We start from the raw sequence: 26,644 nt of genomic DNA on the forward strand, positions 1-26,644 counted from the left end.
TAGTCACAATATACAAATTCAATAACTCCTCAAATACAATGCAATGTAATCATAATTCCAGAGAGCAATATTTCCCAGCACATTATCAAACAAAATTCTCATTATAAGCTAGACCATATAAAAAGTAACCCACCAGAACATTTTCCTGTCATCTCTCTCAGCCAGTTACTCTAACACGATATAATTTACATGAAAAGTGGCATCTCACTACTGAAAGAAATGTCAAGTTGTACAAACCTAACTCCCATTGTTGAGCTAGAGGGTGACCTTCTGGCTTGGGAAATAGTTCGCCACTTTGACTAACATGTGGATGTTTTCCTCTTGACGTAAAACAGGAACTCAAGAGTACGAATAACGTTGATTGTTGCATCTATAGCTTTCTTGAACTGGGATCTGTTCTTTATAGTGTTGCAACAGAGGGAATGGAAAATCTGAAAATTAAAATTACCACCATGTAGATGTTAATATTACATCTTTGCAAATTAGAGTACACTACAGAATGACCAGAAGCAAATGACAGTTTTAGAATGTATGTCGCCTCATCTGTCAGTCGCGTCAGGTCTGCTGCTCAGTTGAAAACTAAGAAACAAGTCTGTGGTCAACCAGTGCTGCCCGAGAGGTCTCCTGAAAGAGCACTTCCGTATGATGCTGATCCAGTGTATGAACTAGTAACTCGAGACGAATTACCAACACGGGTTTTTTGTAATTGGCGAATCTTGAAAACATCTCTAGGAAGGGATTGGCTTTGTATAGTCGTTGATTCATCATCCTCTTGCCCTGCAACAAGTTAACTAGGCCTTTGAATGATATAAACAAGGACACATTATATTGAGCATCAAGATGCCAAGGCATAGATAAACATGGACGGCAAGATATTGCAGACTTCGAAAAACAGTAGTAGTAGGGAATGAATAGTTCCTGTATTGCAGGAATGAAATCATAGGACAAGCCTACATGCCAAGAGTGAAGGTAAAAAGGATTATGATTTGATGCAACAGTGAGGCAGTGAAGAGACATATCATTGGGTGTTGCATGAGCAAGAAGAACATAAACATCTCATAGGTAAAGGTTCACGTACTGTCCATGTCTTTCCTCTTTCCAGGCTGTCTGTCTCTCGGCCTGAATTTGCTTGAATCAGAGAGGTCACTCGTAGATGGAGCAGGGCCTGACTGCAACGGCAGAGAGGCAGTTCCAGATTTTCCAGTTGCTGAAGGAATGTTGCTTTGCAAACATACAGATATTACAAAATCAGCATCAGGAGAAGGACCTGATAGGATCCAGAGAAAAACTCAAGTTATTATGGAGCAACATATACTTTCAATAGAGGAAGCAATTGGCAGCCTTATCCACCAGGAGAGTTAAATTGCTGTGTGCAAAAAATTAATATATAGAAAGTATTGTAGGGTAATTTGCAATGTCAGTCATTCTGTAAAAAACACCCTTTAATAGAATCAACCTAAGTTGTAAATTCCCTTCTGCAGCTTCTCGGATTCATCTAAAAGCCTAGGTACAAATAGATGATTGTCTAAAAATCAAATTGCTCTTGCTTTACCCCTTACTGTACTTCAACAGTTTTAGGTATAATCTCCTTGTTAGAACATCAACACTAAGATCACCTTCTGCAACCAATTTAGCTCCCATCCAATCATTTTCAAATGGTATGTTGTTATTTCATTTGACTTCTGATTTTCACTTTAACTTGGGATAAAACTACTTGATAACATTCACATGATCACTAAGGGAAAAAAAACTCCTCTCCAGATGTATGCCTACCCGCAGCAGATTCAATTGATAACCTATTGTATTGTACCACACAAACTTAGAAGCAGATGTCACATCTAGGAAGTTGATGGAAGAAAAGAATTATATTAAGACACACAACGATCATTCCTACATTAAAAAAGGTAACTCTAGAGTCTTTCCAGGAAAGGTGTTTCATCTTCGTCTATTGGTAGACCACCATTGACAAGCAAATGTAAAGGAGTAATCTGACTAAAAACACAAAAGCTAACAACAGACTAGAGCGACTTATAAATCTTTAGGATCAAGATATCATGGGGCAAGTTACTGGAAAATTTGATAGAAAGAGAAAATTCAGAACTATACCTTCAACAGCTGGCAAATTTACTATGAACGCTGCAAATGCAGGGGGCAACGATTTCAAAACATCATTAAGGGCATTTGGAGGTCCACTGCTGCTAAATGGACCAGAATAGGGCAAGGTGCCTGAAGCAGATGGAGCTGCAAGCGCAGCAGGACCTGGAAAATCCAGCATCATCCAACAAACGTAAAGAAACACAACTAATAGTTCCTCATATAACAGATGCCCATATTACAAGACAGTAGAGTTTTTAGTAAAATTATGCATGACTCTCACTGAAATTCAGGAAAAGTTGTCAACTATACCCTACTTTTTTGGATCTGTATATAGTTTAGTTTGAATCTACAAGACCTCATTGAAACAAGTGCCCGTTAGTGTTGATTCATCCACACTTCCATTCCTTGTAGAGGAAGGCTAACTGCTGGCTGGCTGGGGAACTCCACGGAACTTTATCAATTCCAACGCAACTTATCCTTTTGGAGCTGACGTAACAAACTACGCAAGCCTCCCAACAAAGCCAGTTCGACCGCGGCTTCCCCCTTTTTTGGGGAGGGTGTGGAATAGAAAATTTTCCAATTTTCTCATGTTTGGTTGGTCAAATCTTTGGGAAACATCGTCTCTAGGAAAATAAGTTAATTAAAATGAGAAAAATGACTTCATAGTGGAAGTAGGAAAAACAAGTTTCATGAGTTTCATTCCACTCGTTTTGAGGACAAGCAGTGCAACATCCAGAAGTTGAAAATGAACTGCTTAGTCCTTTATTATTTTTGGTGTAAACAGGAATGTTTAGTAGAATCTGAAGATAATTTTGATGTTTTAGACAATATGTAAGAAGAAACACATAGATAGGAAGTTCTCTTGTTTTGGGGACTATAAAGTTGGTATAGTATACCTGTTAATACATAGAATGTTACTATTATAAAAAAAAAATATCTACTCTCTTTTCAATCTTTGAGTGCACTGTAAAATAGGGACATTATGTAAGTGAAAATCGAGCACACTATTTACCAGAACCACCCTCCTCAAAGATAAATATTGACTTTTCTATCTAGCTAGTTTTTTTCTCACATCTTTCAAGTTGTGACTTGTTCTTTGATCCCAAAGACATTCCTAGATAATTGGCTGGTAACAACTCACTTCACACCCTAAAGTACCTGCCAAATAAGTGAATACCGAGTACTTCATTTACGTGAAACAACAAAGTTTCTCTCCAACTCACATAGAGATCTGAGACTGACATAAAAATGGTGAGGATTAATTTCAAATGTCTCAGTTGCTCGACTTTAGCATCACAGATATTAAAGTGTTATTGCATGTAATAAATATGTAACCTCCAAATTGCTTGTTGCATTATTAAGCAGTTTGAAACACCTAAGCTATCCACTCTGATTAGCCAATGTAATCACGTTGTTAAGGCCTCCCACTTTAATAATAAAGACGAAAATAGATGGTGAATCTCCTTGTCTCAATTCCCTTTGAAATGGGAAGAAACCTTCCAGAGAACCATTAATCAAAATAGAGAATCTGACATCAATTAACTAAATGAGGATCCATTTAATCCACTTACTTCAAAACTCCATGTCGTATAGCACCTTCAGTAAAAAAGGTCAATTAGACAAGATATGGCTCTACTCCATATCACCGAGGACATGACCTTAGACAGAAAGGAGCGGAGGTCGGGGATTAGGGTAGAAGGCTAGTAGGGATAGAATAGTGTCTTGCCTTTTGTCCGTTTAGGGTTGGTCGTAGATCTAGACGTGCCATTATAGTTGTGTTGTTATTGCCCTTGATTATCACATTACTTTGCTTTCGTTATTGTTCTTGTCTTGCAAAAATTGCATCGCTTGCTTTTTTGCCATTATTCTATATATATTGTTTTTCTCTTACTTGGGGCTGTGATTTTTGAGCCGAGGGTCTCTCGGAAACAGCCTCTCTATCTCCATGCGGTAGTGGTAAAGTCTGCGTACATCCTACCATCCCCAGACTCCACATGTGGGATTTCACTGGGTATGTTGTTGTTGTTGTTGTTACATGATCGTAACCTTTCTAAATGCTCAACTTACACAAAATCTCTAGTAGCTTCCATTTTACTATAGAGTCGACAGAATCGTTCCCTATCAAAGCTACATCAACTATTTCTCTTCCTTTGATGAATGGCATTGTTGTTTTGTTAACCAATTTGCATATCACCTTTCTACCCCTCTCAATCAGCACTTCAGAAATAATGTTAACACTATCCATCAAGCTTATAAGTTTGAAGTCTTTAAATTTCATGTCCCCAGCTTTTCTAAGAATTAGAGAAACATCGGTTGCATTAAAGCTCCTCCCAAAATATTCCTGAAACTGAAAGTTCTTCAATGTTTGCATTATATCCTACTTTACAATGTCCCAGCAAGTGAGGAAAACCTCTATGGTATACCCATCTAGCCCTGGAGCTGTCTGATGCATATGCCTCGACACCTTCCAAAACTTCTTGCTCATCAAAGATCTCTATAACAACTGCATCACTTCTTCATTAATTTTGTGATAATCCTGGAAGTGAACTCAGGTCTCCAATTTAGATTCATTCTGTAGCATTTGGTAGAAGGCCAGAATTTCATCTTCGATGATTACTGAATCTTTCACTGTTGCTCCATTGGTTGAGTATTTACACAGCCATTGATGTGTTACAACTGATCTCATCACCACCATCAAAGTCCAGCAGAGCAACCCCCAAGTTCAGTAACTCAAGAAAACAAGTGGTCACTACAACCGTCTCCTTTACCCGACCTATCTCACAAAAACTTGCTGATTCAGTGTTGGAAAATCAAGCCAAAGTAAAGTCCAATGTAATTAATGAACAAACAATACCATTCGTCAACTAGGAGACTATGGACATATAACTATAGACAGGTGCCGTTAGTTACTATCAGAGTGCAAAACATCCTAAAAATAATTATGGATACAACTGTACGTGATAATCTAATTCCTTCCAGAAGAGTGAAGCTTATATGCTGATGCCTTTTTCTCTTCTGAATAAGAAGTTGATAATGTTGTACACATGTATCCCCATTTGTTTAATTTCTCTAAATGGACTGGAAGTTCCATTGCCACGGTGAAGCTAGAAAGTATGAGGCTTCTAGTCACAAGCACACCAACCTTTTTTTATCAAGGAATATATTCATTAATAATGGGAAAAAATTCACGTATACAAAAGATATACCAAAACAAGAGAACCTATAAAACTAAATGGTTCTCTTAAAAAGACGCCCATCCTTCAATTCAAATAGGAACTTCACGGGTGCACCAGAAGAGTTTTCCTCTTGTGATTTCTTGCACCCTTTGATGATCAGCAACACTTCATTTATTACCTTAGCTAACATCCCTCTCAAACAGAAAGATGAATACCAGCATAAGGCTTAATTCATAAAATAGTAGCACTTAAATCCCCAAGTATATATGTCATGCCAGCCAGAAACTCAAATACTAACACCATCATGTATATACTTTGTGTCTATCATTTCATCCTCAACCCAACTTGCTGTTATCCATGGCTTTAGCTCCAGCAGAGAGCCAACCCTTGGTATCCAACACGATTTAACCCCACCATCAGCTGCTCGTCATCCTAACTAGTTTAAATTTGTGTTTCTCTTTCTCAACCCATCTTCCTCTCTTTGCTAGCCCAAGAAATAATCCACATAACCTGTCAAATTGGATTTACCTTGCTGTCCTTACATTATTTCTGTGTTCAAGAACTGTGATCTGAATGTGTGATTGAAATCTCAATCATGTGCAACTCTTTTGAAAATTAACAAAACCCCAATTGAGGTAATATATTTGGCACTGGGAAAGCGGTGGCAATTGCCCTATGAAGACTAGAACGATAGAGGGAAACTTCTTTTATATTTTGTCAAAGACGCATCATAAAATAGATTTGTCCCATGGGAATAGAACTTAATGAGGTCAAATATCATGTTGTTCCCTTTCATTCACTTAATATCATACTTCATCCTAAAATGACCAAGCTCTGCCAAACATGAAGTTGAAATTGTTATTGTAACTTTTCCACATCTTCAATTATAGCCCCTTGAACGCACTCCTTCATATACGTCAGGAGTCGATTAGTGAGACAGGCTGTTGAAAGCTAACATTGAAATGTTGACCAATCAGGATTGCCTTCCAGGATCTACAATTGCCTCAAAATGTCCATCAATAAGTACTTGAAAAGGTTAGGAACTATGTTTATTTTTTATAGAAAAAGAGAATCTGTCAATAATGTCAAGAAGGATAATTTAATGAATTAAGAAATCAAAACACATTCTACTATTCATTCCTAAGTTTGTTAATTGCACCTCAAACTTTTAGAGACACACATCTGTTAAAGGGACTTGGAACAACTGTATCTCTGTTTGGGAGCTTGTTAAGCAAGAACCGACAATAGAATAAGAAGCTACAAAGGCCTACCTGGAATTTGCCTCGGATCATAAACCGTCATTTTTGAAGTATCTGGATACACTACCTTGGCAGGCGGATTTGTGTTGGATGAAACACCAGAAGAAGTCTTGTCTAAGCTCAAGAGACCAGGAGTTAGAGAGTACAATTCAAAAACTGAGTTCAATTCCGTATTAAACCAAGCCAACAATAATACCTGCAGAACCTGCCTCAATACCAAGAGTAGCTTTGTCAGGTTTTTTATTGATGTTCCTCGCGAGCCACTGAAAAGCAGGTAGCAAATAGGCAAAAAGTACATGCAAGTTAAGGTAATGTTTGAAAACAATAATTGTGCCCTTGTAACTATAATTGAATATCGAACTTTTCAGCTTGCTAGATCAAAATCTGGAAAGCAAAAACAATAATTGTGCCTGTGTGTGTGTGTGTGTGCTGACAACCTCTTGACGTGCTAAATGATCCAAGTCATTTGAAGAGCAAGGCCAAAGATCCATGAAACTGTAGCGTGATACAACATCATGCAACGAACTCTCTAACTCTGATGCTCCATCATCACCTGTTCTGGAAAGGGCTTCTTTCCTTCTCTGCTCAACCTGTCAATACAAGCAATAAGCACAAAGCAAATGTAATCACTGTATCAAATATTACGCCCTCCAAAGAAGGATATATCTGAATATAATTTCCCTACCGCTTTTAATTTGAAAGTTTGATTGGATCTGATTCTAAGTTCGTTTCATTTGCATACTATTTTAATGGACAAAGAAAGTAATCAAGTAGTTATCAATAATCTTATGTCGGTTGGTACAAGAAAATCACATTGTGAACAAAGTTAAATAGCTTAGTGAAATTGACTAATTGAAATTAGTGAGATATATAATGAGTATTCTTTCATTTAGAAGTTGCAAATATGTAGGGCCGTCATGAAATAGGAAGTCCACAAAATTGGACAAACGGAACAATAGGCATGTCTGGAAGTGGAAAACATATGCAGCTCTGAATAGTAGGTCAACTGTAACCAATACTAGTTAAATGCAACAGGAATACAATCCAGAGGATATGCTATTCGAGATACGCCAATAGTTCAAAAAGAACAAGTTTAATTTGTATTTGCACTTGAAAATAGCCCACAAAGTTCAATATAAAAACCAATAGAATATACATCAGCAGCAAAAACACAAAATACCTTCAGCATGCTGGCAAGGTCTCCATATGTTTGCTCAAATTGAGTGAACTTTTTCCAAACCTACATAAAGAGTAGGCAATTCAATACGATTCCAGTTAAGCAAGAGTTATCACAGGAATGGTTCGATTGCGAAAATAGCAAGAAAAGGAGTAGCGTATTAATTATACAAATATAATTTTAAATTTCCCAATTTTAGGAAGTCTTTTTATATTAGGGGTCGTTTGGTAGAGTGAGTTAGTAAAAATAATGCATGCATTAATTAGGTGTATTAGTAGTACCTTGTTTGGTACACTTTTTCATGGCATATATAACTAATGACACTCTATTGTGTATTAAGACTTGCATTACTAATACCATGGATTTCTAGGTATTAGTAACGCAAGGGGATTTAATGCTTGCATTATTATGGTTAAAGACCCAATTACCCCTCAAAACCCTTTTTACATTTTTTCCACCATAATTGTTGAGGATATTTTTGTAAATAAATTTTTTTATGCAATGCATGTTATTTCTTAATACACTAAACCAACCAATGCATAAGAAATATTTTATGTATAATTAATGCAAGCATAACTAATACAAGCATTACTAATACACTCTATTTATCATTATTTTAATACACTCTACCAAACGACCCCTTAGTGTTCAATTTTCCAACTCAAGGAATGTTCACACTACATGAACAGAAAGACTCCAACAAACCTAAGAATCAGAGAAAAGTCACACATCAGCATAATGACACCTGGTTTATATTATGTTCTTTTTTTACAAAAAAAGGGGTAACAATTTCATATAAAAGGTAAAAGTTTACTGCACAAGTTGTGAAGTTAACCCTAAAATGTACAACAACAACAACGTACCCAGTGTGATTCCATAAGCAGGATCTAGAGAGGGTGAGGTGTACGCAGACCTTACCCCTACCTTGGGTAAGGTTTCCAATAAGACCCTCGACTCAATAAAAGCGTTTTCAAAACATGTTTGAAAAATTACAAGAGAAGTTGTTAGAATAGGAATATGTAAATACAATCCTACTTCGAATAGAAATTGGAATAATAAATAGTATCCTACTTGGTAAAGGATTGTATGTAGTGTCTATAAATAGGGTCTTTGTGTAATAATGTAGAGACACAATTCAATCCTTTACCAAGTAGGATACTATTTATTATTCCTATTCTAAGTAGGATTGTATATACCTATTCTTATTCTAACAGAAGCTATGATGAAAAAATTGAAGAAGAAAAAAGTAAACAACATACCCAGTGAAATCCCACAAAGTGGGATTTGGGAGGGAAGAACCTATGCAGACCTTAACTCTACCTCGTTGAGGTAGAGAAGTTGTTTTCGAAAGACCCTCGGCTCAAGTAAAAAGGGGAGAAAAGTTTTGACAGCAAAATAGCATAGATAATCAAAGTAAAAGGAACAACAGAAGTAAAATTAAGGAATACGATAATACTACACAATAGTAGTGAGACTATAAGGGGAAAGGAAAGTAAATAAAGTGTTCTATACCAGCACCAAGATCTCCGGCTAAAAAGAGAAAAAACGCTCAACTACCTACTAACCTTCTAGACTAAACTTCTACCTCTACGCTCTCCTATCTAATGTCATTTCCTTGGTGAGCTGAAGATGTGTAATGTCATGTCTAATAATCTCTCTCCTATTCTTCTTCGGCCTACCTCTACCTCTCCTTAAACCTATCATTGTCCATCTCTCGCACCTCTTCCGTAGGGCATTTGTGTTCCTCTTTACATACCCAAACCATCTCAGCCTCGATCTCGCATCTTGTCCACCACGGAGGCCACTCTCATCTTATTATAATATCTTTTCTAGTATGTCCACACAGTCATCTGAGCATCTTCAATTTCGCTACACTCATCTTCTAAATATAAGTTCTTGATTGGCCAGCGATCTACCCCATACAACATAGTTGGCCTACCTACCACTCTATAGAATTTATCGTTAAGTCTCGATGACACTTTTTTATCACATAGTCCACCAGATGTGAACCTCCATTTCATCCACCCCATTTAATACAATGCATGACATTATCATCAATATCTCCATTTTCTTGATTATAGAACAAAGGTACTTGAAGCTACCTCTCGGGAATAACATGTGCATCAATCCTCACTTCCACACCTACTTCATGTGATGCATCACTAAACTAGCATTCCATGTACTCTGTTTTAATCCTGCTCAACCTAAAATTTTTAGACTCTAGAATTTGTCTCGAAACCTACAATCTATCATTAACGCTTTCGCATGTCTCGTCAATTTATACTATGTCATCTACAAATAACATACACCATGGTACTATCCCTCTGAATCTATTGTCAATTCACTCATTACCAAGGAAAATAAAAACGGGCTAATAGTTGATCCCTGGTGCAACCCCATCTCGACTAGGAAGTTACTAACTGTTCTTACTCTGGTCTTGGATTCATTGTGCATGTCCTTAATTGCTGTAATGTATGCACAGATACTCCTCTATACTCTGACATCTCCATGGAACCTCCCTCGATGCCTTGTTGTACGCCTTTTTTAAGTCAATGAAAACCAAATGCAAGCTTTTTTCCTTTCATGTACTGCTCGACCAACCTCCGTAGAGATGAATGGCTTTTGTGGTAAATCGCCCTTGCATGAATCCTAATTGGTTCACAAAAATAGACACATCCCTCTTCATTCGTATCTCTTCCACTCTCCGTCAAACTTTCATAATGTGGCTTAGTCGTTTGATTATAAGACAAACAAATGGAAAAGTATATATCATACTTAGATTTTAAATGTAATCTAAGACATTAAAAATAGATTTTGCATCTTCTATAATTTTATGTTTACATCAAAGTAGTACAGTACTAGATATTTCATCTTCAAATTCTGAATTGGTTTCCTTTGTCTTCAAAACATCCTTGATTCCTCTTTCCACACTATCCACCAAATACAAATTAGGGCAATTTTCTATTTCTCTTTCTGTTTAATAAGTCAACCCCCTTCCTGGCATAGCCCGTCTAATACCTCTCAAATTAATGAATATGCTCCACATTTGGTTTGTACAAGTACAATGAAGAAAGAGATGATTTTTTTTGTTTGCTCCCCACATAGATAACATTTGGAACGTAGTTGGAAGCCCCTTCTGCATAGGTTATCTTGAGTTAGAACTTCAAAATGCCTCTTGGCCAGTTACAAGGAGCACAAGAGTGAAGAAATAGACCACTTTGTTTGGAATTTTAAATCTCCATATCATTCTCCAAGGCCAACATCCCACTTAATTGTTTGATTGATTGAGATCTCTACATGCAGTCTTAACTGTAAACTTGCCTTGACTATCACCTTGCCACCTCATATTATCCATAGCTCCAAAGTATGTATATGTATTAAAATACCCACAAGCCAGCCAAGGTCCCTCAAAAGGCCCTTTGTTGCACTAACTTCCCACCATAATTCTTTCCTTTTCCTCCTATCATCTGGAGCATAAACCCTAGTTAAGTGCTAGGAGAAGTTCTAAATCTTACCTAAAGAATTTACAAGTAACTGAGTAGGCTCCCATACTGCTTATCTCCCCATCCCAAAGTCTATTATCCCAATGAAAAATAATTCAACACCTCTAATCCCACTTGTCTCTAGTTTTACATAATCCACCAATCTATTAGCCCACAAGTCCTTGATAATTCCCCTTATATCATCCTCTAACTTTGATTCTTGAAAGCAAATTATATTTTTCTTTCGGGTGCAAATCAAACTCTTCACTAATTCCCTTTTCCTTGGACAATTCAGACCTCTATTCTAGGATAGAATATTTAGCTTCATTTGTCTTTTATGGCTAGACACCCCCTTACATCTAATCTCATTGGTCAGGAATATAATCTCCAATTCCAAGCCTTTTAGTTTATTCACACATTTCTTATGTGGAGTTGTTAACCCTTGGTCCTTCTCCTTGTTAGATTACCTTTTATTATCTATCTTCATAAAGAGTTACATTGCTCACTTTCACATCTTAGAAACTCCACCCCAAACTCTTTGCTAAGTTTTAGGATGTTTTGATGGACCCAAAGTGGTGTCTCGAGTTATGTCTTTGTATTGTCGTGTATTCTGAAAATTCAAAGGCAAAATTGTTTCAATAATGGGACTCATGTTTTCCTCTATCAAATATATTTGCATATTGTAAGATTTTTTTTACATAGAAAATGGTAATGTTGTATTCTTCAGCATTAAGGAAATGTTCGGGACCTTCAAAAGTAGGAACAAAAAAGCGACACTTACAGAGATTTTAAAGAATCCACAAGTTGTGGTGTTCCTCTAAAACTATTTCTTTACTCCAAAAATAGAGAGATACAATACAATCCCATTTAACCTTATGAATGGAATTGGATGTATCTTCAAAATTTCTACTATTCCTCTCTCCCAACTATCGACCATATGCAATGTGGGATTATTCTCCACCATGCCTTTTGGCTCTTACTACCCCCTCATCTAATCCAATAATGCAACAGATCTGTAGCGTGTTCAGGAATAGTCCATTTTCTCTCTATGAGATTGAGAAAAAGATGGCCTGAATCTATGTTGTGAAACTGCAATGCAAAAATAAGTGGATGTTGGTCTCTTCTATCTTCCCATAAAATGAACACCAAGATACTATAGTCTCTGTTGGTTGTTTTCCATTTTACTGGCCCTGCTAATAGTGAAAGCCCCATCTTCACTATGTAACCATCTCAATGAATCAGGATTACTGTTGGTTCCTGGAATGCCCTTATTTCTTCTAGAAAGTTTGGCCACTCTCTCCACTCCCCAATCATTTAGTAATCTTCTGAAGGAAAGATTTCATCCCTGTGGTGTCCTCCTTGATCTTTGCCTCTGGTTACTGCATCTGCATAGTATGAACACATCTGAAAAGGAGTCCTTCAAAGGGATCGGTTCATTCCATGCATCTCCCCAGAATTATGTTCTCCTACCATGTCCCACCTTTATGTAAAAATTAGCCTCTAACCTTGGCCACAAATTTCTAATAGTTCTCCGGACCCCAACTCCATAAGTATCCGTACTGCACCAGTTTTCATCTTCACCATATTTGCATTTGATTATGTCCTCCCATAGAGTTTGCCCCTCCTCATGATATCTCCACAACCACTTCATCAGTAGACTATTGTCCTGCTTTCTCAGATCTCTAATGCCCAAACCTCTCTTTATCTTTGCTATGCAAGGTTATCTCCCATTTGAACAGGTTATAACCTTTAATCTCTTTGCATCCATGCCAAAGAAAATCTCTACTCAATTTGTCGAATTTCATCAACACTTTTGAGGGTAATGGAGAAAATGATATTACATATGTTGGAAGGAAATGTAACACTGAATTGATCTGGATGTGTCTGCCTCCTAGGGACAAGTACTCTTCCATCTTGCTTATCTCTCCACAATGTCATCCCATATTTTTGCATCCTTATATTTATTCCCCAATGGCATGCCCAAGTATATTGTATGTATACTATCCACTTTACAACACAGAATATCTGCCAAACTCTGAATATTTGTCACCTCCTTAATAGGGAACAAATTGCTTTTTCCCCAACTCACTTCAACCCTGAGGCAACTTCAAAAAAAAATAAGATTATTTTGATGAATCTTATTTGTTCCTCCTGAGGCTCACAAAAGATGACAGTGTCATTTGCATATAGTAAATGATAGATTTCTTCAACTTCTCCACTATTGCCACTTATCTGAAAGCCTTTAATCTACCTGTTATGAATTGCTATCTTCATCAAGCTATCAAAACCTCCATTGCCAGGATAAACAAGAGCGGATCACCCCCGTCTAAGTCCCCTTTCTGATGGAAAGAAATACACTGGTTCACCATTCACAAGAGAACCTAACCGTGTTGTAACAAAATCTAATCCAACCCCACCATGTTTCTCCAAAACCCATTTGTCTTAACGTATTTAGCAGGAACTTCAAATTTACATGGCCATATGTTTTTTCAATGTCCAACTTGCACATTATACCAGGCTCATTACCTTTCAATCTTGAGTCCACACACATACATGCAATAAGGCAGCATCCATTATCTGCCTCCCTTTTATGAATGTCGTCTGTTGTTTGTTGACTAACTTATCCACCACCTTTTAACACCTTTCAGCAAGTATTTTTGCTATCACCTTATATACATCCGGTGATCTGATTTATCGATCTAAAATCTTTCAGCTCAGAAGCACCTAAAATCTAGGGAGGAGTGCCACAAATATTGCATTAAAACTTCTCTCTTATCTGTTCGCATAAAACTTTTAAAGAACACTCTTGATGTCCTCTTTCTTATAGTCCCATAAAGTGAGATAAAAAGACATGGGAAAGCCATCTGGCCCAGGGGGCTTTTCCATAACACATATTTGATGCTTCCAAAAATCTCCTCCTCCTCAAAGGGTTTTTTGTAATTCTTCGAGTTCATCAACATTAATAAATGTAACCCCTGTACTGGTAGTTCTTGTCTCCATACTTCTATCTCTTTGTAAAGATTTTGATAAAAACTTTGAATAGCCTCTTTGATCGCAACTGGGTCACTAGTACTACTTCCTTCCACAAAGTTCCATCAAAGTATCTATGGAACTGAACCTTCTATGAGATGTTGCTATCCCATGAAAATATTTCGTATTTTCATCCCCTTGTTTCAACAACTATATTCTGGATCTTTGTCTCCGCCTAATCTCTTCATTTAGGCCACTTGCTCATACGACATTGCCAGTTTTGTTTCTTGCAAAAATTCATCATCTGTAAGTGTAAGCATTCTTTGCTCTTGAATAGTCTCCCACTTGGACAGTTGATCCAGGATCTCCTCATATTTTTTGTCCAAATGTTCTCCATGGGTTTCTTCATTAAGTGTTGGGAGATTGTGAAACAGGACATTATAAATGCCTTTCAAAACTTCAACAAGCAAGAAGTTTTTGAAAGAAACTTCAATGCAACATTCATAGCTCTTATCCCTAAGAAGAAAGGTGCTAAGGAGTTAAGAGATTATAGGCCTATTAGCTTAATACGAAGCATCTACAAATTATACTCCAAAGTGTTGATAGAGAGGCTGAAAGGAGTGATCTCCAATCTGGTGGATGTTCAACAAATGGTTTTCAGCAAAGGAAGACAAATCATGGATGCTTTATACGAAGCATCTACAAATTATTCTCCAAAGTGTTGACAGAGAGGCTAAAATGAGTTATCTCCAATCTGGTGGATGTTCAACAAATGGCTTTCATCAAAGGAAGACAAATCATGGATGCAATTTTAGTGGCAAATGAAGCAATAGACTCAAGATTGCAATAAAAGAAGCCTGGTATCCTATGCAAACTAGATATAGAAAAAGCATATGATCATGTAAACTGGGAGTACTTGCTATGTATGCTGAAGAAGTTCGGCTTTGGGCAAAAATGGATACATTGGATCAGATTTTGTATATCCATTGTTAGTTATTCTGTGTTGATTAATGGTTCACCTGCTGGCTTCTTCAAGGCTCAGAGGGGTCTCAGGCAAGGAGATCCTCTGTCTCCTTTCTTGTTTATCATTGTCATGGAAGGACTGAACACTATGTTCAAACAGCTAATTTGTATGGATGGATAAAGGGTTTTGAGGTAGCTAGGGCAGGGAACGATAGCCTAGAGGTGACTCATTTGCAATATGCTGATGATACCCTCATATTTTTTTTTTGAGAAAGGTAACATTTGTATGTATTGATTAAACTAGTATATGGGTTGTACTCAAAACCATAATTACAAATTATCAACAAAACAGGATATCTGAATCTAAAATCTAACCAGAGCCAAGGATCTCAATAATTGACTCAATATCCTCTAGGTACATCGGTTTGCACCAGAAACAAAAAAGTCTGATACAATTCAATTTGATCTTCTGAAGATCACAACTTTTTCTCTCAAAACATATAGCATTTCTCTCTCTCCAGATTGTCCACCAGATACAGGCAGGGACAAACCTCCATTTGTCTCTATCTGAAGCTCCCACACCTACCTCTTCCCAACTGTAGAGAAGGTGGGTGATTCTGTTAGGCATAGTCCAAACAGCACCCCTGAGGTTGATAAAAATCCTCCAAAGTTGGGTTGTTATCCTGCACTGTAAAAACAGATGGCTGACTGTCTCAACCACTTCTCCACACAAATAACATCTAGAGCACATAGAGAACTTCCTCTTCTTGAGATTTTCTTGTGTCAGGACTACTTCTCTTGCCAGTAGCCAAGTAAAACATGCCACTTGAAGGGTATTTTTGTTTTCCAGATCTGTTTCCATGGCCATTGTGTTGGTTGTTGTCCACCTTTGTTCAAAAACTTGTATGCTGAGTTTACCTTAAACATGCGTATGCTATCTTTGCTCCACCATAGTCTATCAGCCTCATCCTTTGTCACTTTTAACTCTTTCAAAGCTCTGAAAAAATCTGTCACAGTTTCGATTTCCCAGTCATTAAAATTCCTTCTAAACTGGATGTTCCACTTCCATCCTTGTTGTGTCCAACTGTCAGCTAAACTCATTTGCTGATGTATTGCCAAATCATACATCTCAGGGAAAAGGTTTTTTAAACTAGCTTGTCCCAACCATTTGTCCTCCCTAAAGGAGGTCTTACTTCCATTGCCTACCCTCACAGTTGTGTTATTTCTCAAAAAAGGCCAAAAAATTCTGATAGACCTCTCCATGGACTAACACCATAGGATGTAGATACCTCATTAGTCATCCATTTGTTCTCCTCTCGATGTTTAGCTTTAATTACTTTGCTCCAGTGTGCTTGAGGCTCTTGTGAGTATCTCCATGACCACTCCAGTCTGAGTGCCTTGCTTTGCATTTTCAAATTTCTTACTCCTAAACCCCCTTGCTTCTTTCCCCACAGAACCTTGTTCCATTTGACCAAGTGTTGAACAGTAGAGTCATTTTCCTTAATCCCTTTCCAAAGAAAATCTCTCCTAATCTTGTCCAAACTTTCTATCACTCCATCCGGAATGGGAAGATAGACATCATGTAGGTTGGGAGAGCATTCAAAACAGAATTGATGAGAGTGACTCTGCCACCTAAGAAGATATATTTAGATTTCCATCTAGTTAACTTCTTCTCACACTTTCAATCACTGAGTTCCAAATGCTCATGGCCTTTGACTTGGCACCTAAAGGAATACCCAGGTACATATCCCAAAATCCCAGACAACTCCAACATATTAGGGACTTCATTGATTGGAAACAACTGGCTTTTCCTCCAGGAGATATGAAGTCCAGAAACTCCCTCAAAAAGCACTAAAATTGATCTCAGGATCAGTAATTGCCCTTCCTCAGTATCACAGAAAAATAGCCGCCCGCCAACATCAGAAGCTCTTTGATTCTCTATCAAGATCATAGAGGCCTAATACCATGTGAGAAATATAGGAGAAGAATATTATTAAATTGTGTATCTACATTATTACACAGAGACCCTATTTATAGACACTATATACAATCCTTTACCAAATAGGATACTATCTACTATTTGTATTCCTATTACTCTTCATATTCCTATTCCTATTCTAAGTAGGATTGTATATACCTATTCATATTCTAACCGTTACCATTTCAAAAAAAAAAAAGTATAACCAAAGAACCACATGAATGTGCACGCATACACAGTCCCAGAGGAGACAAGGGTCACATAAACCGACTCATTCTCTTCCAACCCCACCCTGCACTAAAAAGAACTCTGCAAGCAGACAACAGGCTTCACCATGAAAAATGTTGCTGCAGCAGCATGTAGATAAAAAGTATCTGACAAGCCTAAACAGAAAGCAATTGATACATTTCTTGGTTCTATTAGTAAGCATTCCATTAAGTGAGGTAATTGTAGAGATATAGAGCAACACTGGCATACAACCATCTTAGCATAGAAGATCCAAACTATAGAACGAGACACACCAAAGAAGAAGAAGATAAACATTCAACAAGAATTCACAAATTAAACAGGCAGGACTCATCCAAAAGCACCCTGAAGCAAGCAAGAACTGCAAAATTAGACAATGAAACAAATAATAGAAAAACACCTCAACAGATTCCTCTGGCGGCAGTGAACTCAATGCACGTTCAAATAATGCCCTGATGTTTCTATCGTCATTTAAACGATAAAGGAAATCTGCATACCTGCAACATTTTAATTAGCTCATGGTTATTTCTTCTCAGAGAAGAACAGAAAGCAAACCCTGCTACTTGTTCCCAGGCAGAAGAGTCATCAGTAACAATTGCATGTTTCAGAACTATAAAAGTTATGAGGCTTGAAATTGTACAACTGTTTCATTCCCATTCATGTACAAGATGTTGCCACAAGTCTTACACCATGCATTACATCTAGGCCTATGCTAGCATACCAACAAATTTGTAGAACACAAATCCCAACTTCCTGATTCCACTGGAACTCATGCAGTCACTCATCCATGTAGCGTTCATTTTGTAAATTAGAAGAGAAGGAGACTCACTCAAGGATGTATCCAGGCTCATGCATAAAGCGTTTCAACCCTGCTTCAAAAACATTGTGCGCCATCTGCATGAATGCACAAAAATGATTGCATATCATCCAAAGATACTACGGGTAAAAGGAAACGCAGGGATGTCAACAAATAAAAGAGAGTCAACAAGCATATACCAACTAATTCAAAAAAAAACTGTTATGAAGAGTAATTTGGTTAAAAACATCAAATAGTTCAACATGTAGCATCCAACGGTTATGAAATTATCATACACCAATTTGTGAGAGAGAGTTCAATAATTCTAGACATATTCTCTGAGGTACGGAATTCTATCACAGGTTATATGCACCAAAGCCATGCTTGAAACATTTGAAATTAAGATAATCCTAATCACCTTTGCATCCTTGTCAAGACAAAAGGCCATCATTGCATAAGCCACATAAACATGGTAAGTGCAATTTGGGGACTTGCGTGCATCAACAAAGTATTTGCGAGCTGCTTCAACTCCTTCACTTCTTCTTAAAAACCTTATAAACTGCAGTATCAAGGATCAAAATATCTCAAGTGAAGTTAGATTGTAATAATTCAGATAATGATTGGAAGAAATTTTACACGGTTAACGAGAGAAAAACTAAAAGTTAAGATATAATTATGTACCATGAAAAAGACTGAAGGAATTTATTAAAGAATATAGGGAACTTATGTGAGTAGTCGGTATAAGAAAATAAATTAAGAACAGGATACTCCATTTACAATAAATAAACAAGAAAAGAGTATTAACTCAAAATGAAGGCAATTCATGCTTCCAAGAGAACTTCACAGCAACCAGTTTATCTTCATTTTTTATATCTAACAATAAAAACCTTTAAGTAGTGTTGTTTCCAATCCAGAGGTATTCCAAGATAGATCTAAATAGCTTAATATTCATCTAGATACCAATAGGTATGATTGATCAACAAACAATATAACTCAAAATACGTTATATTGGGTCATATCTGGATTTAACATGAATTTGTCATTCCCAACTACTAAAGAGTACCTATCCTGTACCCAATTTTTCTAGTGGAGGACAATTAATGAAAATTCAATGCTAGTTCACCCACAAATTGCAAATCAATAAGGTGTCTACAGACATGTTAACTACTAACAGGAATGTAAAATAACCAATTCAAATAGTAAATATTTTGTGCAAGATTGATTAACAGTTTTTTCTTAAATATGACCTAATCTAGGCATGTAGTTCAGCAATAGTTGCAAAAGAACTTCTTGCGCTGAACTTCTAAACATAATTCAAAAAATAATTCCTTCTGAAAATTTTGAAAATTTTCTCTATAAAAATTGCTCCATAATCTAAAAAACTACTGTCTTTGGTCAAGAACTTTTGTGTGATCTTACAGAAAACTGTCCTATTTAATTATCTTAAAAGCTAGGAGCCAAATTGCTTTCTTTGTTCCACTTCCCATTGTACATAATCCACATAAAAAGTAACATACTTCTGAGTTCTGACCCATCAAGCTGTACTCTCCAGGTACAAGTTTCTTGTACTACTGTTTTTACTAAAACATACATGTCATGTTTGAACTCCATCTCGCCTTCTATTCTCCAAAGGAAGAAGGGAGAAGATGTTTTGGGTTACCCAGCCTTATGGAATAGCTTAGAGAAATACTTGTCTATCTATTTAATTTTATTTCGAAGTGAAGATGGTATGACCCTTTGTTGTTCCTCTAATTTCTCAGTCACTAAGCTTGATAAGTTCAGTGGCACAGCTGAAAGTGCATACTGTATACATCCCGAAAGAATTTGACTTGGCAAAATGATTTCTTTGAGGACTTATATGTGTTCTAGTTGTTTACTGTTCAAGTAAATGGGTAACACGAAGAGTGACAACCAATAGAGCTCTTTTATGGGATAAACTGAATGATAAGAGATATAAAGACCAGTAGGATGATCCTCAATGATAACGATAGCAGAGACCTGGGAATTATCCAGATGGGAATAGATGGCGCCTCATAGCACATCAGAATCATGCTGAACATAGGAATCTGATTTGCCTGACGCGTGTTTTCCTATGAACATGGTCCTGATTTTCTCCCCGTACTGGGACAAGAAAATTTATATATTACCTAATCATTATTTCCCACATTTTTGGTGTTATCGGGATAAAAAAAGAACTCAACTTCTAGGACTTACACTCTCAATCATGTTTACACTGAATATGAGTGCATTTCATCTTTGTGAGAACCAAAGATAGTGCATTTTCATCTCCTAAAAGAGAGAAAGTAAATATGTATATGATCCTCCGAGGTGATTTTATAGTCTTACCTGGATATGTGACAGCGCTGAGGCATTGGATCCATCCCCAAAAAGACTTTCATATACTTTTTTGGCAGCCTGCATCAGAACGTACAACATAGGAAAATCTATATACAAAAAACTGTATATTGAGGGAAAGTAAATAGAGGCATAACCTGAATGGCTCCACGTGATTCCTCAAGTTCAGCGTAAGCATATCTCAGCATTTCCGAGTCTAATCAGAAGAGGAAAGAATTATCTAAAACTCAGGAGGAAACAACATCAAAAAGAAACCACAAGTATCATCTTGTCATCTAGGAATGAATAGAAATAAGAAAAATACCAGGAAGTGCTTTCAGAGCTCGCTGGAAAACCTTGATAGCAGAGTCTACTGAACCAGCTTTTGCATGCCATGTGGCATATTCATACCATATGTCAGGATAATGATACAGGTACATGAGGCACTGTTATTGAACGTCTAGATCAGTAATCTAGTTTGGTTTTATACCAAAGCAGAGAAAATCAAAAGTAGAGGAATTTTTACATTAATATAAAGGAGGAAGGATAGGCACCAAATCCTGACACCACCCCAAACAGAAAAAACAAGAATATCAAATATATCAATCAGCTATTCCTCAATCCTAAATTAAGCTGGGTCGACGGTACAAAATCGGGCGTATCCAATCTGCTCTATTCAGGTCCATTTCATTCTAATACTAAATAATTTGACTTTTGCGACAAGATTTAGGAGCTCAAAAACTATGTTTCTCTAATTCACTTATTACTGCACCACATGCAAGTCTTTTATCCGACGAAAAAGACTCCGGGATAGAATTTTTTATGAGGCTAATCACCATTCTGAAAACTAAATAAAACTAACTTCATGACATAGTTATGAAATACAAAATAGTCCAGTGGCTCCTATGATACTGGGTGTTGATGCTGAACCAACAGTTTACTAACACAATCCACTGATATCAGGGAACCTTTTGTCAGATAGCTAATGATAATCTTCAATACGATACAGTATCTCACTTCAGCACATCAAGGTGATTTCCAACTGCTAGACTTCAAGGAAAATGCTTGGGAGCCGATTATCTAATTCAAGTATGCAAGTAAAGACATAAAAGAAAGATACACTATCATGAATTTTAGATAAATCCAGAATATATCTCCCAACTTCTCGAAGTTTTTTTTTTGTTTGAGAAGGTAACTTTTCAAAGTTTATTTATATATAGCACACTAACAATTTTATAGTATCAAATGTTAAAAGGTTGTGCTACTGCCACTCTAAATTGTTGCAGATCCTTTTGTCAGGTGCTTATGCCACTACTAAACATGTGTGCATAAATACATAGCTGACATGCATCAAAATAAGAATTTCATGCACTCAAGGGTGTGCCCTAGTGGTCAATGAAGTGGGTTGAGGTGTGCGAAAGCTGCCCGGACACCACGGTCATTAAAAAAAGAGAATTTCACTGCTAGGACTCTCAATTGTATAATAAAAAGCACACATTGAAAAGGAAAGACTTCAAGATACTATGTAAGGCATAAGTTACCAGTACCAAAAAAAAAGATACTAAGTAAGGCATATAGCAATAGGACATACGGAAACCACACACAGAAAGTAAGGCATATAGCAATAGGACATACGGAAACCATACACAGAAAACTCCACATTACCATTGTCCTAAAAAGAAAGGAAAGAAAATCTAAGCAAAGAGGATACGATATTTAACACTTATGTCTCCCATACCTGCTCATATGTGAACACAATTCTTTTATTAGCAGAAGCACTGTCTATCCTCTGTGGGTTTGCTCTGACATGAAGACCAGAATAATTAGATGTGATTATCGTCGATTTTACTTTCAAAAGAAAAGAAACCATGAGGGAGAAGATCAAAGCAGTGGCATTCGTGAAAAAAGAATATATGTTTTTGTAACAAAATATTAGAAGAGATACACTTGAAAATCTGGTAGGTCTTAACGCCAAACAAGTACATTTGTTCCAAGAAAAAGAGAATTATAACAGGTGCATTCAGCAATTGCAAATGTGAATATCGGGGATAAGGAACAACACAAAACTTATAGTGGGCCTCTATTGTAACTCCATCTGACATGTTTAGAGCATTAGCAAGTGAAATAATCAAATACAAGCAAAAGCAATTACAGAAATAAGTCTTATGTTAGGGATTAACAGATCAATTTTTTTTAAAAAAGGGCAGCCTGGTGCACTAAAACTCCCGCTATAAGCAGGGTCTGGGGAAGGGCAAGACCACAAGAGCCTATTGTATGCAGCCTTAAAAGATCAATCGGAGAGGAAATAATTCATATCGATGAAATTCTTCGTTTTTGATTTTTTATAAAAAAATGGATTTATAAGGCCACAATCACAATCTAGCTGACCAAACTATACTAAAAGACTGTCTCTTACTTCTCAAAGGCTAGAAGTTTTTTCCATGCCATCCATTGCATTTCCTCCTGCAGACCCGTGAAAAGTAATTAACGTAAGAATAACGTAGAAGTAGGATTGCAGCTTGCAGGCCACAGAATCATCATCTAAAACCTCTATGTCATCACTTTCATAATTGCACAAGTCTCCACATGAAACAAGTTGATATGATAGAACAGCACATTTCAACTAAACATCCATCTCACATACATGAAGTTGTTGAACAGCACCCAAAACTGGGTACTAAATGTGCAATCTAAGTGGCCTGCTTCAAGTGTAAAAGCTATGAAAGATACTGAAGGAATTGCCTTGGAAGAGCCGGAGGGTGGAATCGCTAGCATATTCCAATCAATTTCATCAGTGTACTTCTTCCTTTCTCTATATACAGCCCTTGCACTGTTATATTTTGGTTGATATTCAGAAACCAGTCCTTTTGCCTGCAATTTAATCAACAGAGAATATCTAAGAAAAAAGAAGTTACTATCAACATACATGAAACAATTGTACCAGCCACATTTTTTGAAAGAATCTAAAGAAGATTTAAGTAATGTTACTGCCACTTATTGAAAGTCAATATGAACACGTAGATGACTTCTACAGATAACCAAGTAGAATATGCCTAAACAAAAACTAGACATGTCCTCCTGAAAAGGACGGAGTGAAGAAACTCAAAGCATGATTCTAAATAACATACAACATTAACCACATTAAATTCCATCCTAATGGACTTCTAATATTTTGAAAAATCACTATATTTTGATTCTATTCTCGTTGTATCTGGCTGCTTGCAGCTTGATTTACTAAAAATGTTAATTAAGAAGCTCTTTCTCTATTTTTTGTTCTTGCCTAAGAAAAAAAATCACTTTTAGATGGCTCTATTAGAAAGTCTACATGGCCATATCCTAATACATCTGGCTATTCTTCTAGCTAATTTAGAAAATAGGCAGAATACATAGATAGGCACCTTAACTTGGCCTCAATTGACAACTAAACACCCCAACTTTGAAAATGCACATCTAGACACCTTAACTTGATTTAAGTTGCCCCCGTAAACACCCCAACTTTGAGAATGCACATCTAGAATACACAATTTGAGAATGCACATCCAGAAAAGAGCGTTTACGGGGCCAACTTACACCAAGTTAAGGTGTCTAGATGTGCCTTTTCAAAGTTGGGGTATTCAATTACCAATTGAGACCAAGTTAAGGTGTCTATTTATGTATGCATCAAGGTAGTGACAAAGCAAGAGAAAGCACAATCCAAGTGATAATCAAGACCTTCAGCACATCAACCCACGCATCAACCTCCTTAGACTTTGAGAACCTCAAAATATGCTATGTCAACTATTTTTGTGGCTACTTCATTACTATTTCTAGAAAGTCAACAGATATAAGAAATCCAAAAAAGTTCACTATACAAAGCAACAAATTCTGTAATAAGAACACTTTAGGATCTTATATTAACACACATATAGAGTAGATAAATCATCTAAAAAGGCAAGTGAAGCTGCTCTAGGGGTAAGAGCACTAATTTTCAATCTAATGATTGTGAGCTCAAGTCATCAAGGATTGAAAGTGGGAAAAGTACTATTGGCCCCTGGCAAGACGGGTTTGGGGGGCTTGGATTTTACCAAAATTATGAAAAATGTAAATGGCCTAGAAAACCGATCATAAAGTCCCAGAGAGAAAAGTATAATCAGTCCATGAATTTGAAGGTAAGTCCATTTTATTTTCCACATCACATACATCAGACCTATTAGACCAGAATGCTAGATTACAGAAACATCTATGTTTTAGGACATGTCTGGATGATGCCTTTCCTGAAACATCTCTGGGCTCTCTCCTTCCAAAATATCCAAAAAACATATGCTGAAATCGCTCTCCTTCTCCAGATTCTCCAGATCTGGTGTCCTGTTCTTCTTTCGTTTACGGCGTTTTCTTTTTGTTGCCTTTTTTGGTATCAACCAGTAACACACCTTAAATTGCATACACAGATAAGATTAACCATCCAGAACAATCCAATAAAAAACTTCACTGGAGTTTAAACAAAACAATTTTCACAAACACATAAATGTAGTTTTGTAGCTGAATATACAAGGTTGTGCTTCTAGTACTTTATTTTTGTGTTTACTTCTGAAATTAATAATAATATATGGGACCCAAAAAGAAGATTTAGTTGGTAGAACTGCTTCCCATACATTGCTAGCCAAACAATATAAAATCAATTGATATAAGTTCGAGAACTTGTGCCAAGAGAGAGGCCTACCAAGGCTCGACTAATTGAATTTTCAAAATTCTCATAGTCCCTCCAAAGCTGTTCCACATGATGGGTTGGGGTGACAATAGCTCTCTGGTATGTTTTCCTCACAGAGGTCATTCGTTGTGATTCTTCTTGAGTGGTCTGAGCCTACATCATTATCTAATGCAGCATTAACCTTAAAGGCTACATAACTTACAGAACTTCTTTTATAAAATTTGCTTGCATGTGTGTGCATATATGTGTTTAGGTATTGTTTGTTGAAGAAGTGTCTCCCGTACAGGCAAAGACCTTAAAAATGCAATGTACTCCATCCACACCGGACCCGATGCAATGTCCGCTCCTGTTAAAAACATAGGCTAGTAAATGAAGTACTTTGCAAGAACAGTAGAAACATTACAAAGCTTCTATATATATCCTGCTATAGAAAACACCAAGTGTATCAGTAGAAACCAACTAAAAACAGAAATTACAAGTAGCAAACCCATATCACAGTATTTGTAACCTCTGTCTCAAATGCAACATCTCATAATTTAATTGCCTATGCAATCCCTGAGTTAAATAAACAAACATCAATACTCAAAAATTGTGTTGTCACTATGTCCAGGATGTTTGAAGCTGTTGAGAGGAAGGCTAATCAAGGTACATGTAATGACATTAGCAATGCTTCTCCTTCAGAATGCAAACAATATCACAAACTGACATGCCTTGTTTCTTGAGCATGAGCAACAATTAAGGTCAATGTTCAATCTTTTTAATACCATCCTTTATTCGTTGTCAAGCCATACACTTAACCTAAAGAGATGTTTCTTTCTAGGGGTCTGTTTGGAAACTATAAAAATCGAAAGAGAAAAAAAAGTGGAGGAAATATAGGCAAGTGAAAGAAAGTTTCTACTCATGATTGGTTGGAGAAAAAAAAGATAGGAAAGAAACAATACGCTGTTTTATTGACTTTCCTTCTCTTTGTAAACTAAACATTCACATTTTAACTTTCTTTTCAAGTCCCATCCTTCCCACAACATTCAAGACAGCAGTAAGCAAATTGGAACGCACCTACTTTCATTCAAATTGATGAAATATAATCATGGTAAGTCTAATATTTAAAAGAAGAATTTCATACTATCAGTCTAATTATTGGGACGGAAAAAGAAGAGGATATAGGGAAAGCATGTACATGGTACTTAGCATAACAGATTGGATAAGCATGCAAAATTAGATGCACCAAGCAGGTATTTTCAATCTTGGAATATTTCTTAAGTATAACGTACCAACATAGTTAAGCATGAAATCAAAAGCTTTTCTTGTCTCTTCTTGACCCTCATTGCCCCTCTTGTCGTTGACTTTCCTGATAAAGCGGATGTAACAGCGCCTGAAATCCACATAATCACCATGAGAAATTTCTGAGTCAATGCATAACAAAGAAAAATAATCAAAAGAAGAACCTTACAAATATAACTAGAACAATAAGAACCATTT

General features: G+C 36.7%; 1 protein-coding gene across 1 annotated transcript in view; it reads right to left on the bottom strand.

Moving 5' to 3' along the window:
• The window catches only part of LOC129875546 (cleavage stimulation factor subunit 77), a 35,602-nt gene continuing 8,958 nt past the window's right edge, over positions 1 to 26,644 (bottom strand). The window contains exons 5-23 of the mRNA XM_055950858.1: positions 26,437 to 26,537; positions 25,450 to 25,511; positions 25,178 to 25,318; positions 23,221 to 23,349; positions 22,895 to 22,941; positions 22,217 to 22,280; positions 20,804 to 20,924; positions 20,637 to 20,695; positions 20,491 to 20,559; positions 18,563 to 18,703; positions 18,178 to 18,242; positions 17,749 to 17,845; positions 7,713 to 7,772; positions 6,970 to 7,122; positions 6,729 to 6,795; positions 6,545 to 6,646; positions 2,107 to 2,259; positions 1,079 to 1,267; positions 1 to 777 (exon numbers count right to left, since the gene is read on the bottom strand). Coding sequence (XP_055806833.1) covers positions 599 to 777; positions 1,079 to 1,267; positions 2,107 to 2,259; positions 6,545 to 6,646; positions 6,729 to 6,795; positions 6,970 to 7,122; positions 7,713 to 7,772; positions 17,749 to 17,845; positions 18,178 to 18,242; positions 18,563 to 18,703; positions 20,491 to 20,559; positions 20,637 to 20,695; positions 20,804 to 20,924; positions 22,217 to 22,280; positions 22,895 to 22,941; positions 23,221 to 23,349; positions 25,178 to 25,318; positions 25,450 to 25,511; positions 26,437 to 26,537 — 1,999 coding nt within the window. The 3' untranslated portion in view covers positions 1 to 598. The remainder of the gene's footprint in view (positions 778 to 1,078; positions 1,268 to 2,106; positions 2,260 to 6,544; positions 6,647 to 6,728; positions 6,796 to 6,969; positions 7,123 to 7,712; positions 7,773 to 17,748; positions 17,846 to 18,177; positions 18,243 to 18,562; positions 18,704 to 20,490; positions 20,560 to 20,636; positions 20,696 to 20,803; positions 20,925 to 22,216; positions 22,281 to 22,894; positions 22,942 to 23,220; positions 23,350 to 25,177; positions 25,319 to 25,449; positions 25,512 to 26,436; positions 26,538 to 26,644) is intronic.

Source organism: Solanum dulcamara, chromosome 12 (assembly GCF_947179165.1).
Source record: "Solanum dulcamara chromosome 12, daSolDulc1.2, whole genome shotgun sequence".
NCBI classification, from domain to species: Eukaryota; Viridiplantae; Streptophyta; class Magnoliopsida; order Solanales; family Solanaceae; genus Solanum; species Solanum dulcamara.